Source organism: Micropterus dolomieu, linkage group LG11 (assembly GCF_021292245.1).
Source record: "Micropterus dolomieu isolate WLL.071019.BEF.003 ecotype Adirondacks linkage group LG11, ASM2129224v1, whole genome shotgun sequence".
NCBI classification, from domain to species: Eukaryota; Metazoa; Chordata; class Actinopteri; order Centrarchiformes; family Centrarchidae; genus Micropterus; species Micropterus dolomieu.
In genome coordinates, this window is record NC_060160.1 from 30,109,244 (window position 1) to 30,124,947 (window position 15,704).

General features: G+C 43.0%; 1 protein-coding gene across 2 annotated transcripts in view; it reads left to right on the plus strand.

Annotated features, from left to right (window-relative positions):
* LOC123979517 (transcription regulator protein BACH2-like) overlaps positions 1-15,704 on the plus strand; it is a 58,349-nt gene that overhangs the window by 30,208 nt on the left and 12,437 nt on the right. Inside the window, exon 3 of one of the 2 annotated variants that reach the window (XM_046063464.1) lies at positions 9,095-10,513. In XM_046063464.1, the coding sequence (XP_045919420.1) occupies positions 9,095-10,513 (1,419 nt within the window). The remainder of the gene's footprint in view (positions 1-9,094; positions 10,514-15,704) is intronic. The other variant, XM_046063465.1, reaches the window with a different exon arrangement.

Below are 15,704 nucleotides of genomic sequence, written 5' to 3' on the forward strand. Positions count from 1 at the left end.
CGGCTTGCGTGAACCCACTTTTAAAGAAACCTGGTTTAGATCCCTCCCTCCTACAAAATTTTAGACCAATTTCAAAACTGCCTTTTATTGCAAAGATTCTAGAAAGAATTGTGTCCAAACAGCTGCTCACTGTACTGGAAAATAACAATATATTTGAAAGGTTTCAGTCTGGTTTTAGGAAGTACCACAGCACTGAGACTGCCCTGCTTAAAGTCACCAATGACCTTTTAATGTCTGCTGATGAAGGCATGTGCTCAGTCCTGGTACTCCTGGACCTTAGCGCTGCTTTTGACACCATTGATCACAACATCATGTTAGACAGACTGAGGCACTGGGTGGGGATCTCTGGTACTGCCCTAGAATGGTTTTCATCCTACCTGTCAAATAGGAAGTTTTGCGTGTCTGTAAACAACTATGTCTCCTCGTTCTGTCCAGTTAAATATGGTGTGCCTCAGGGGTCGGTCTTAGGACCCATTTTGTTTTCCTTGTATCTGCTTCCCCTTGGACATATTATCCATAAACATGGCATTTCTTTTCATATTTATGCCGATGACACACAAATATACTTGCCCGTCAGATCCACAGACCCTGGAATGCTGAGTTCACTTAACAACTGCCTTTGTGAAGTTAAAAAATGGATGTCAAATAATTTCCTCCAGCTGAACTCAGACAAAACAGAAATCCTGGTCATCGGGTCCCAGCAGATGGCAGTATTTGATTCAATCAAATACTGCCATCTGCTGGTTCCCCAGTAAATCACATTAAGCCTGTGGCAAAGAACCTTGGTGTTTGGTTTGATAGTAATTTAAATTTCGAGCAGCACACCACAAAGCTTGTTCAATCATGTTGTTATCAACTTAGAAATATAGCAAAAATTCGATCTATGTTAACTTTTAAGGACACCGAGACCATTTTACACGCCTTCATCTCATCACGCCTGGATTATTGCAACAGCCTTTTCACCTGTTTAACCCAAAAATCTATTGATCGACTCCAGACTGTCCAGAACTCAGCTGCCAGGCTTTTAACCAGAACAAAGAAATATGACCACATTACTCCTATTTCAGCTTCATTACACTGGCTCCCTGTATGTTTTAGAATAGACTTTAAAATTCTATTGATCACTTTTAAAGCTCTTCATGGCCTCTCGCCTTGTTATATTTCTGACCTTTTAGTCCCATACACACCAGCACGTACCTTGAGATCCTCAGGCAGAGGTCTGTTCTCGACTGAAAACTAAAGGGGACAGAGCGTTTGCTGTCAGGGCCCCGAGGCTCTGGAACAGCCTGCCCGAGGAAATCAGGTCAGCTGAGTCAGTGAACTCTTTTAAGTCCCTTCTTAAAACATACTTTTATAGGAGAGCCTTTCCCGATCTTATTTGACTTTATTTTATCCCTTTTATTTTATTGTATTTTACTAATTTTATATTTATCTGTATTTTAGTCTTTTCAATGTTTTCATGCTTTTATCTTGTATTGTTTTTGTATTATTGTCTCTTGGGTATTATTGTCTTTACACTTGTTAAAGCACTTTGTAACTTGTGCTCTACAAATAAAGATTATTATTATTATTATTATTATTGTCAGATGTTCAAATTTTCCTGTACACTGAAATTTTTACTTTGCTGTCCACATCAAATGCCTACAATAAAAATAAAATAACTGTGTAAATAAAAATATTAGAAATAGAGATAATAGAGATAAAATAAGCTTCAAATATAATATCAGATGTAAAAAAATAACAAAAACATACACTTTGTTGTTTTGCAGGCAGATGAGTTATAAACCGTTGTGCAACTGATGAATTATATACATGTGGAAATTGAGCAGTATGCGATGTGCAATTAACATGGGCATGGTACAGAGGCAGGTGAGTAGAACTTGAACGTGTGGCACCGAGAGTCCTAAAGGCCTGCGCAGGACAACTATCTGAACTCTAACAAAACATATACGGATACTGTTCCATGATTACAGCTCTGCCTTCAACACAATCAGGCTGACTAAGCTGAATGCCAAGCTGGCGGACCTGGGAGTACCAACACCCACCCATTACTGGATTCTAGACTTCTTTACAAATAAGCCACAGGTGGTGAGGATGGGAATGAAGGTCTCTGCTCAGCTCACAGTTAACACAGGAACCCCACAGGGCTGTTGTCTCAGCCCTAAACTCTGTTCACTGTACACATATGACTGTGCCTGTCAGAGTTATCGTGTGTGCAGGCAGGAACAGGACCCAAACGCAAAGGTAATGCTGCCATACCACACAGTGATGCAGCTGGTCAGAACAACTCTCAACAGTGCACCTGTAGAAGTTGCTGATGATCTTAGGTTACATACCTAACTTCCTCAGTCTCCTCAGAAAGTACAGCCGCTGTTCTTGACCAGCTGTGTGGCGTTCAGAATCCAAGTGAGGTTCTCGCTGATGTGGACGCCCATAGATTTAACTGCTCACCCTCTCTACCTCAAGCTCCCGATGGACAGTGGTTGATGAGGTCTCCTATCCTTCCTCATGTCCACTATTATCTCCTTGTTCTTGTCAGTATTAAGGGTGAGGTTGTTTTCCTCACACCTTGACACCAGGCTGGCCACCTCCCTCCTGTAAGACAGTGACACGTCGAATCACTGCGGTGTCGTCGGATGGATGGAATCAGCTTTATTTGCCAGGTATGTACTCATACAAGGAATTTCACTCTGGATTGTACAATGCTCACAATGTACTTACTTTTACAATAATACAATAATACAGTAATAAAATCAAACACAGGCTACAGAATAGAACACATATAGACACTATAAACAAAAACAAAATAGACAGATTGAGACAATAGTGAAGCAGAGTGCAAAGGATGCAGGAATAAATTATTATTACCATTATTGTTATTATTATTATTATTATTATTATTATTATTATTATTATTATTATTATTATGTACATGTTGGAGGCGACCAATCCATGGTGCCCACCTGTTCTCCATTACCTGTATACACTCCTGTATACACCGACACACACACACACTTAAAAGGGAGGAGAACATCTCGGGTTACGTATGTAACCCTTGTTCCCCAAGAAGGGGAACGAGACGCTATGGGAACGCCTCAGACCTGTAAATGAAAGTGAAAGTGTGAGAAGTGGCGCAGCCAGCTGCCTCACACAAATCCTGGAGCGAAGCCCCTACGAGGAGGGCCCTAGAGGCCGCCATGCCTCGAGTAGAGTGCGCCCTTACGGCCATAGGTGAACCTGATAGGCCAGGGAAAATAGTCTGAACGATCCAGTTGCTGATCGTTTGTTTAGAAGCAGGGAGCCCAGCCTTGGGGGACCTGAAACACACCAGCAACTGGTCTGCTTTCCTCCACCGGGAGGACCTCAGAGTGTAAATACTCAGCGCTCTGACCGGGCAGAGCAGATGAAGTCTCCCGTCCTCCGCCGTCACATGAGGTGGGGGATGAAACGCCTGCAGCACCGTAGACCCTGCCAACCTGGGGTGCAGGATGGCTCTGACCCTCCCTGGGGCAAATTCCAGGCATTGAGGAGAAACCGAAAGTGCGTCACGACTGTTCTCGCCGTCAGGCCCGCCTCCAGGAACTGGGCCCCCTCAGGGGCCAGACCCACAGTCTCCACAGGGCGGGGCAAGGGTGAAAGACCTGGCCCTCCGCCTGAGACAGCAGGTCCCTCCTCAGGGGGACCTGCCATGGCAGGCTGACACCTTCCTAACGGACCCGCTCCAGAACCAGCCTTGGCCACGTCTGCACCATGGCATCCAGCCCTAGCAGGGCTGGGGGTGAGAGGAAGAACCACAGGGGACAGTGCGTAGTCTCTCGAGACGCAAACAAGTCCATGTCTATGGGGCCGAACCTTTCGCATAATAACTCCACCACCTGGGGGTGGAGTCTCCCGGGCCTCAGCCCCTGTCTCGACAGCAGGTCTGCTCCCTGATTCTGGGTCCCAGGGACATACGTCGCTCTGAGAGACAGCAGTCTTTGCTGGGACCACAGGAGGATCTGATGTGCCAGTTTGCATAACGGGCGCGAGCGAAGACCCCCCTGGTGATTCAAATAGGCCACCACCACCGTGTGGACGTGGCAACTGCGGAGAGTGGGCAGAAAACTCCTCAGAGCTCTGAAAACCGGCAACATTTCCAGGCAATTTATGTGTCAAGAGAAATGATGCTCCTGCCAGGAGCCTCTCGCAAAGCGGGCGTCCGTGACCGCGCCCCACCCCGCAATAGAGGCGTCTGTCGAAATAATTGTCCCGCGACATGACGCTGCAGCCTCTCCAGGCTCACCTCGAGCGGGAGAAGTCGAAAAGCGGGCTCCCGAACGGGGAAGAGGGGAGTCGGAGCCAGCAGACGAGGAACGGGAAAAAGCTTCGGCAGTCCCGATGCCTTCGGAGATGTCGTGCTGGGAGCCCCATGACCGCCTCAGCGACCGCCGGACCGTTCTAGCAACACCAATAGGATTGGAGTAGTTTCATTCATGATTTCAGCCCTGCCACGCCCAGAGGCGTTCCCATAGTGTCGTCACCAACGCAGTTCGAGTTCCCTCGAAGGGGAACAGCTAACAATGCAGGGTGAGAGATACACAAATGGCAAAAATATGACCCAGGGTCATAACAATAAGCACAAACGTGTACAGTGCAGTATTTTAATATGCTCTGTCTCTCATCCACCGCAGTTGTGTTTTGCTGTGTGAGCAAGACCTCGTAAAATCTGCAGCTCGTTGAGACAAACCAGTTCCTCACTACCACCAGCAGCAGAGGGAGTAGGGAGGAGGACTGATACCGACTGATGTCTGCGCTCTTCATTCTAAACTTCACTTAGTATTTTGATATCAGGAATATAGTTTATTTTTCATTTTCGAATTCCAGTCAGATATCGATTTTATATAGTGACATTGCTGCTGTAAACTTCACTTTTGTTGCTGCTCTGAAAACAGTTAATATAATATAATGAATCCCCCATAGGTGAAATTTCGGCCGACAATTAACACACTATTTACACTATACAATCAATAATAATTATTTACAACAATTTACAGAGTTAGATGCCGTGTCTGCAGGTCCGCTATGGTAGAGTGGATGACGTCACAAGCACGCACTGCCACTGCTGACGGTGGAATTTAGACATGATGGGATGTGTGTTTCTTCCTATCTGCTCGAACAAGCAAGGAGCCAGCTAGTTTCACTGACCAGTCTGGTGATTTCCCATTCAGACAAGACCAGCAGTGTTGGGCAGTACTGTTATAATATTACTTTTCCCAGTAACTAAGTAGTGTAACTAATTACTTTTCTAAAACTGTATTATTATTACTAGTTACTAAGGCAAGTAACGCTGCGTTACTCGTTACTGAACTGAATCCTTGATGTAAATCCACGACTGTGCGGCAGCTCAGAGGGACCAGACTTTGTTGTTCATGTCCGCTGATAGCCAAACACTAAAGGAAGAAAGGAGAACGAGGGAGAGAGGCGTTCTTTCCACAGCTGTAAGTAGCTGCTGCCATTATCGTGTCACAGTCTAAGATGCAAAGCACATTGTCGTCTGTTGTAAACTCTGTGCGACCGGCAAAAAGCTTTCAACCACGAACATTTCTGCATCTGATTTATTGAAGCAGCACCTCAACGTGAAACTTACAGAAAGAAAGTCCAGCAGCTTCTGTCACTCATGCTTGGACTCGTCAGGAGAGAGTGGCGTTAACGTAAAGTTGCTGAATACTGCTCTTATAAACAGGCTACATGTGCAGTAAACCCGCCGTTTAAAAGTCGGGATTTACTTGCTTTCTTTTTTTATTTCAGCCGGTGGCGTTAACAAACATTAGGCCTATATGCTTTGTAAAAACCATACTCCGGGGGAGACTGCTTTGTTTGGGGTTGAGGGGTAGGGAAAGCAGTGTTTCCCATAATTATAAACTGTGGTAAACACTGGAAACTAAGTAACGTGACTAGTTACTTTTATCACCCAGTTACAAGTAAATAATAATAATAGTAATAATATTACTTTTTTAAGGAGTAATACGTAATTGTAATATATTACAATTTCTGAGTAACTTGCCCAACACTGGTAAGTCGTTACTTTCCACCTCTGCCCCCCCACTGAACTGGCAACCTCCATGTGGCCCAGCACATAATCTAATATGTATGATAACAAAAGTAAACTACATGTATAGTGAATGGAAGTCGCTAAAGAGTGAGCTTATCGTTTCCTTATCATCATGGTTGAATTTCACATGTGCTGTACCGATCACCGCCAATCTTAGGATTTATTTTACTGACATGTTAGAATTGTTTCCAGTGAGCTATTAGTGACTTTGCTGTTGTAAATCCTGTTGCTGTTCTAGAAACATTTAGTTAATAAAAAATGTTAAATCATTTTTTTTAATAATATATGCTATTATTTAGTAATAAATAGGACTGATAAGAGCATTGAAAAAGAACTGAACCAATAAGGATTACCAAAACAAGTGTGTCACTAATTCCTAATTATCCCAACTCGTGAGAAAATGTCCGGCCCATCTCTGTGTCCTGGATTTAAAATCCGGCCTAATCGAATCTGTAATTGAACAGCCCTGGTCTGCAGTGATCATAGTAATATATCTTCCTTGCAACAAAATGTACATTAAACTGTAGGCAGAATTGTAGACAATATTTCTCCTTCTACTCCATGTTTCCTTTGGAGATTGCTGGAAAATGTTCTGAGTCCCCCTCCTTAAAGGGTAAATTATTATCATAACAATTTAATAATGCATTGCATTTAAACAGCACTTTTCATACACAAAAAGATAACAGTAGCCTACTGGTCCTACTAGGCTGGACATGCAGTCTACCAAAATATGTATTCCCCTTTATAAAGCACAGATGATCAAGTATTTAATTTTGTGTATACTTCACATCAGGACTAATACCAGGAGTGAATATGGAGAAGTTTGTTGTTTCCTAGCAAAAGTTATAGCGGGATACAAAATACAAACTGGGATCCAGAGAATGTCTAGTACACTAGAGCTTCTACTGTTCATTAAGCCTTACAAATAAGTGTTGCATCAAAGAATGTACTGTAACTTGAGCTAAAGTTAACAGGAATGTTTTTTTGTAAAATGTAATTTAACAAAACTATAACTAAGTTACTGAAACATTACATTATATACTAAACAAGACATTTTGAAAATTTGAACATTGCCTTCATCTCTTTTGTCCCGGATTGAATGGGCCCCTCTGACAAAACAACTGGCCCCAGCCTGGCCCCCTGAATAAAATTGGTGTAGAACCGCCACTGACGCCACCACTTATCGTTCAGACTTGGCCACGGGTGGCTCTAACGACCATAACGACTGTTACATCTGCCAGGAGCACTAACAAACCAGTGGTATTGACGATCCTGCCCAACGACCCCACAGAGTTTAAATAGCTGAGTTTCCCTACTGGTCATTTCAGAATTGAAGAAGTCTCTTACATGAGGGACAAAACATCTTCTAGTATCTTCAACCAAGTCCAGTTGCCCTTGACTATATCTATTGATTTTTTTTTATTTTCTACAGCAATTGTGTTAACAGTTCACATAATAAACATCTGTCATCCCTCCCCACCTGTATTGTCCCTGTAACTTTACACAGGGCCTAATACAAATAGTAACAAGTCAGTCTACTACATCCCTCCAACGTAGCGCCATACATTTATTTGCTGTAACAAGGGCAATTTTTTATGTCTAATGTTGAAGGAGAAATATTGACCATTCAAACATATATCTGACCAATCCCCTTCCTTAGAGGCATGACCTAGATCTTCTTCCCCTTTCTTTTTTACCCCCAACACCTCACAGCCCAAGATTTGGCAGAAGGTAGAATAAGCATAACAGACAAAACCCTTGGTATTAGATTTGCTACCCAACATATTTGATTCATACTTACATAAGTTATACATGTTGGAGATGTGTACGGCCACGCAGTCCTTTGTGAATAAGGAGTACAACAGAGGGCTCAGCACATAACCTTGGGGGACCCCAGTGCTGAGGGTGAGGGGGTTCGAGGTGTTTCCGCATTTTGCTCACTGGTTTGGCCGCTAGTGAAATTTACTTCAAAGCACAGGGAGACACAGGCTACCCAGCTGACCAATCACAGTTCTTACAGTCCACGTCGCCTCGACGTGTAGTTAAATTTTTCAGGAGGTGCACGTCAGGCTATGGCATAGGCTACGGGGCTACGCAGAGGCTACACTGTCGATTCGACGTAGAAGTATAAATTACACTTTAGATCAGCAATCTGACATAGTCCACTTCCCTGTTGCCAAGATGGGAGAGTGTGGTGTGCAGTACATGGGAGATTGCATCATCTGTAGATTGCTTTTGGGCGGTAAGCAAATTGCAGGGGGTCTAAGTTTCTGTTTGTTAGAGAGGAGCAGATGTAGTCTATACTAACCTCTCACAGCGCTTCATGGCTACTGAGGTAAGGGCTACTGCAAGGTATTCATTCAGGCAGGCAGGGCAAGTTATCTTTGGCACACAGATAATAATGGGCTGTTTGAAGCATGTGGGGACCACGGACCGGGCCAGAGAGAGGTTAAAGATGGTTGTGAACACTGGAGCCAGGATGTCAGCATAGGACATGAGAACCCATCCAGAGATGCCATCTAGACTAGCCACTTTCCTGCTGTTGACCCACTTCATTGCCCTCCTGCCCTCCATTTCCAGTTTTCCCCTGTTATTGAGTTAATGCAAACTCAAAACTTCCTCCGTGTTTTGGTGTCGATAAATTCATTGTCAATTTTCTCAGCACTAATTCCATCAGTACACCAAAGCAAAGATGAAAACTAATGGGATTAAATGGAGTATGAAAACATTATTTCTTTTAAAAAAGAGACACCAGAGCAGCAGAGTGGTGAGTATCACACGAGCTGGTAGAACAAGTGTTGTGGAAATGTACATTATACTAAACTTAACATGTGAATTGTTGTATAGGCTAAAGGCAATTCCTGTTGAGGTACTACTCGACAAAATAGGAATCTTTTTCATGTAATATTTACTCTCTTTTAAGTGGCCTCTTCAAGGCACTTATAGTTAAACCATTCTTTCATCTCAGACTTATTGAAATTTCTTCTCCACTCTCATCTACAGGTGACAGCTAAGGGTTTTGCTCCACTGCTCCAGTTTGCCTACACAGCCAAGCTGGTTTTAAGTCAGGAAAACATCCATGAGGTCATCCTGTGTGCTGACTTCCTGGGTGTTCACAATTTGGAAGACTCTTGCTTTAGATTTCTTCAAGCTCAGCTACAGAATGACAGCCAAAATGCCAGTAATGGCAAGGAATATGATGATGACATCACAGCCGAGGATACAGTCTTTTCTGAGGAAATATCCTCGGATGATTCAGCAGAGACCAGGCAGCAAAGCACTGTATCACTTAACGCTGACCTTTCTCAATGTCCTAGATACAGGAAACATCAGTACCAGATCTTTGACAACAAGCACAATGGAGAAAACCATCATGGCAGTGATGATGTCATTTTGGCCAACCATACAGTCAGTCCAATGAGCTCACAGCTTGCAGACAGTAGTACTGCTCCACAAACTCTTCTTATACCCTCCAGGATCAAACAGGAACCATTAATTTTTGAGGAAGAAGATGAAAGAAGTGGTTGCAACCCAGAATTGTGTACTGAGGAAGTACTGGAGATGGAGCTAGAGTTAGAAGGGGTTCCAGTAGCAACTGAGCACTCTCCGAGCCAAGGTTCACCCTCTTCCTGCCTGCGCTCCTACCTTCAGAGAGGTGGCCTAGATCTCAGTAGCGTGCCCAGCACCACCATCCAGCAGCTACTCACCAACAGACTGTCCCTGAACCACTACAGGGAACTGATCAAAGACAGGCAGAGTTATAAGAGGGAACCTCTGGGTCAAGTGAACCCCAAGACCGGCATTGCAGATGTAATACCAGCAGCCCTGACTGGCATTGGCAAGAACATGGAAAGACCAGTGTCCAAAGCCTCCTCCTCTAAACATGAGGGGGAGTTAGACAGACGCAGTGTCATTTTCTCTTCAGCAGCTGGCGAGCAACAAATGTTTGCCCATTCTTACGTGGATGAGAAGGTCAGAGATAAAGTTTCAACCCTGATGCAGGGAGAAGCTCCTTTTTCTGGTCAGTCATACCTCACCACCAGCTGCCCTGTTCCCATCAAGGCATCAGCACACTCCCCTCCTCCTTCTGAGCCCCCAACCCAGACTTCTAGCTCCCGTTCCTCATTCTCTTACCCAGAGGACACAGGCAGTGGTAGCTCACCTTCCAGCTTTCCCCAGTTTGACTTATCCTCATCCCCGCACTCAGGTTCCACCTCTGGACTGTCTCACTGCCTGGCTGGGGTTGTGGAGCAGAGGAATCCCCACAGTGGAGACGTAGTCTTCTCTCAGGGTTGCACCAAGATCAAAAGTGAAAGGGCATTTGGTGCCAGTGGTGGCAACTCCAGCGACGAATCAGGCTCTTTCTCAGAGGGAGATAGTGAAAGTGGCATCTCCAGAGTCTCTGGCCCTGAGGTTAGTATGGTAAGTCATTACACTGTCTTCTCCAGGATTCTTCTCTGTGTTAGTATGATGGTAAATTCAGTTACTAAGACTAACCTAGTCTGAACCCTGACATTGGTTTCAGAGCTGTGATAAAGTGAGATTATGTATTTTTGTAACAGCCTCCACTGATCAGAAGTCACAATGGGACAAGTGAATTTCCCTTCTTTTCCCAAGATTGATTCAGTTGTTGAAGATTTCATCATAAGCGCAAAAAAGCACCTATATGTGCAAAAAACATGGCTTCTATCAAGGCTGTCGTAACTCTCCTCTGAGCGATCACTGCACCCAGCATGGTGCCTGATCCAGTTGATCTGGCTGGTGGATCGCCCAAAATTATGCTGCTCTTTAATCCAAAAACCCTGTCTTCCTTTTCCAATGATGAATTTCTGTCCTAGGTAACACATATTTCAGCAATAAAGCTGGAAAAAACAAGTGTCAAATAAAAGTGTAGCAGTGTTTGAAGGAGCTACTGGCTGCTGCTTCTACAAGTGCTGCTGGTTGCCATAGCAAACTAATCAGCATTTATCTAAATTAAGCTAACATAAAATTAAAAACAGAAACTACTAGTAGGTATTTAGTATGAATTTTCACGATTCAGATTTGTCAAAATGTAAACATTATGGGCAAAAAACAGGGTTCAGTGTAACCCACAGTTAACTTACTGTCTTCATGGCAACATTATAAGCTGTGTGCCCAAAGCCATGATGGGAACCCTACTAGCAAAACACATGCTTAAATGCTAAACTAAGATGGTGAACATGATAAACACTGCTAAACATCAGCATGTTAGCATTGTCATTAGGAGCTCTCTACAGCCATAGAGTCGCTGGGGTGACTGTAGACTCTTCATCTTGTTTGAGAGTAAGGCTCAAAATGTGCCATCAACATGGTTCTCCTCTTTCTATTCATATAGACATATTTGTGGTGTGTTAAAAGCCTGTAGACATACATGTAAATTTGACTTAACAAAAATTCTGTACTTACGAATAACTATATGTGTAAAGTACCACACTATGTGGTACAATTTGATGACATTTCCAAGCAGCCCAATTTATTCTTAGCATAACAATATTTTCAGTTGGGTTGGGGGTAGCAATGGTAATGATAATAATACAAATATCAACACAAATAATTATAATAATCATCAGAGTAATATTAGTGATAATAATAGTTGGAATAATGACAATAATTGTAGAAGTGGTTGTCGAGCAGGAACACGGGGGCAGCAGGTGACCCGCAGCCAAAGATCCAGACTCCACAGCTCCAGAGCCAGAAACACCTGCAGGAAGTGATAGGAGGAGAGAGGAGAGGGACGAGAAAGCACAAGACTACCGGAAAGGGGAGAAGTTGTGTTAGTAACATGCAATAATGGGATGAGGTTGCATACAGAGGGAGAGAAAGTAGAGGAGAGAGGAGCTCAGTGCATCATGGGAATCTCCCGGCAGTCTAGGCCTCATAGGTTTCAGTCACGTGACATTCGCGGTACCTGGAGTGCAAAACAACAGACCAACATAACGGCTCACAAAGCGACTCCCCCGTAGAGGCGCCGCAAAAGTAGTTAGATTTATTTGGATCACCTCTCAACTTAAGAAAAAGAAAGAGATGAACACAAACTGCAAACACAAAATGTTGTCGTTTTTCATAGAATGTGACGTCACTTGAAAACTATGAATAGAGGGTAGGTGTTGAAGTCACTTCCCCTTCCGGAACACGCTGGACTGAGTGGCAAAACATCTGTTACCATGGCTGCGTTTAGCAAACCAGGAGTAAAACAAGTGATTATTTGCTCAAATTAAAGGCAGTCAGACTCAACAGTGATGCTTACTGCTTACCAGAGAACCAGCGGTCCAGCTCTTTCCCATTTTAGATGTGCTGTTTGTGTTTTAGCTGATTCAAACTAACACTGAGCTTGTCTTTCTGCCACTCAGTGAGCGAAACTGCGTTCTGTGACGTCATGCGCATACTCTGTAGCAGCATAACTAAGGGATATTTCATATATGGCATGCCTAGCTAAGACATGTACAGACGTTGAAATGAGCCTGTCAATAAACACAGTGAAAACTGAGCAACAGTATAGGATTAAAAAAACATTCATGATACATATAACATATAAGATCTTATTAGTGATTATGTGTAATTAATTACACATTTACTATGCCTGTTGATTTAGAATGAATTTTTCCTTTCTCACATTCACATTTCTTTCTCTGCTCTGCTTATAAACGGCATTGTTTCAATTCACCAGTATATTGTGTTAACAAAGTATCAGCCTACTCTATGCAATAGCTGTTCTCTTATTAACCTAAACTTAAAAGTAGATATTTGTGTGTTAGTAGCATCTATTTAGGACTTTTTCAAGCACATTCTTTGTGTGATTTATAGCTGAGACTATCTGTGACTATTCTTAGACAGTTTTTCTCTCAGGAGAAATGACGCAAACACCTCCAACACATACATGGTGTTAAAAGAGCTGTATGGTTGCCATGGTAATGCCTAAGAACACGCAATATCTGATGAGATGTGGAATGACTTTCATACTGCAGCACTCTTTCTTTCTCTCTCACTCACACACACACACACACACATAGAGGAGATTAGTTTTTTTTAGATTGGAGTGGTTGTGTCCTTTGGCCTGTGGATGAAACAGTGATGATGTGTTATTCTGAAAAGACTAATTTTAGGCTAATGCTATTCAGAAATTGTACTAGTGCCAAAGAAGAGGCATTCATTTTATTAAATTAAATTTGGAAACATATTTGTTTCTAATATGAGCATACATCAGGCAACTAAACAAAAAATTATTTTAGTGTCTGGCGAATGTGAGTCACAGCAGCGTGGCACTCTGTAGATTGGTCCACCCCTTTGGTACAGACTGAAATATTTCAATAATTAATAGATTTATCTCCATGAAATTTTAGACCTACATTTGTATTCTCCAGATGATCAATTCTGATGACTTTCCCTGACTTTTTTTCTTGTAATTTTAATGTGTTGAATTAGGGTGACCATACATCCTCCATGTCCTCTTTTGGGGACCTAAAACATGCGTCCGGCTGGGATTTTTGAATTGCCAAAATATCTAGGACTTGGCTTTTGCTTTCTACAGTCGGTATTTATTATGTGTGTTTTTGCATTGCTTTAGGTCCCACCTTCTCGCACACCACCATTGCTCAGTCATGTACACACTCTTCATGCAAACATTGGTCAAACTGCATCTCAATCATTACCCTCAGCATCACAGCAACAGCCAAGACACAGAGCAGCAGCTTGCTTGTCAACAGTGGCACATGGCGCCTGAACTGAGTAAAAAATGCCAGCAACACAAACAGATGAATCACATAAAAAATACCTGTGTTTTCATCTCGGCCAAGATCCGTATGAAGCAGAATGCAGGACTTGCAAAGCTGGTACATACACGTCAGTGTCAGATAAAGGCTTAAATCTCTGCATTTTGTAAGCATTCTAAATACACTCAGTTTGCAGTTTATTAGGTACATCAGCAAAAGGTAATGCAGTGTAACATAGTAGTCCTTCAGTAAATCCTACCTTCACAGAACACTGAACATTATAACGTTATGAAGGTGGGTATACTGTTGTATTATACTGCTTTGGTTTTAGCTAGATGTACCTAATAAACAGAAAACTGGAGTGTATTTAAAAGCAGCAGTGGTGCCACTATCATCTAAACACTTGAACAAAAGCAGAAAACATTTTACCTTTGGAAATGTAACTCACCTGAGCACACTGGGGGAAATGTGTAATTTTGTAGAGTGGAATTTAATTTTAATAGTGTTGTATTTAGTTTTATTTATATTTGAATTAAATGTAATATCTATAATATCTACATGAAATATCACTCCTGTATATGTGTGTCTTTGCATGGCGTGTGTGTGTGGTCTGTCCCACTTCTTTGTCCTGACCCAGTTGTCTCACCCATAGAGCAGACACTAACTCACCCTAGGGTGCCCTGTAGGCAGGTGGAAGGTGTCCTGTCCATGTTCCCTCCACCATCTGCTACTCCTGACCCGAGATCTTCCCTCTTCAATTAGACCAGCTCACCCAGACCCCCCCCCCCCCCCCCCCCCCCCCCCCCCCCCCCCCCCCCCCACTTTGCATTCTTCCATTTTGTTTTGTTTTTCTCGTTATTCAAAGATTATTTAAGTACTAGAAAGTACTTACAAGATTAGTATTTTAGGGATGCAGGTCTTAAAAATTTTCTTAATCAAGCCTTGTACTGATTATTTAACAACACTGGCAGGCTAACTGATCTTACTAAACCTCTATTAACCCTGGCAAAACAGATTGACACTTAATGCAAAGTCTGAGTTTGTAAGGATCCCGCTCTGTGCTGTTTTCTTTTGTCAGTATAATGTGGCTGTAGTGTTTCTTCCATACTAGGATTCTGTAGAAAAGGTGGCCCAATTTGTCCTTCCAGTTGATTGATGAGGAGGTGGTTTTTCAATGTTTCAGGGTTAGACCCACAGTTATCCTGCTAAATAATCCTTCTTCATTAACAGGCACCTAGTTCACTTGTACAACACAATACAGTACTGTTAATAATGTGAATAATTTGTGCTGGACATAGTTTAACATTTTAGGAAATATGAGTTACATGTTCAGATTGATCGTCAGGATGTGGTTAGTCTAGTTTAGCATAAAGACTGGAAGCAGCTAAGCAGAAACAAAATACAAAATGTTAATTAATGACCTTTAGAGGTGTTGGTAGGAGTAGTTCCCCTTCGAGGGAACTCGAACTGCGTCGGTTACGACACTATGGGAACGCCTCTAGGCGAAGCAGGTCTGAACGTGAATGAAATCACTCCAATCCTATTGGCTTGTTGCTAGAACGGTAAGGTGTGACGGAATAACCGGAGGAGTATAAAGCACACCTGTACACACTCATCATTAGCTTTTTTCTATTCAGCAGGCGCTCTGTATGTTGTTTGAAGAAAGCTCCAGTCCTACAAGCAGTGTGTCTTACCTGAAGAAGAAGTCTACCAGCATATCCGGCAACCAGATGTACAGAAGGTGTGTTTTTTCTTGCCCTCGGTACATCACGGATGGAGATTCTCATGAGATGTGTGTCTCATGTTTGGGGATGGAGCACGCACGGGCAGCTCTCGAGGGGGCTGCCTGCGCCCGTTGCGAAGCCCTTTCCGTGCGGGTACTG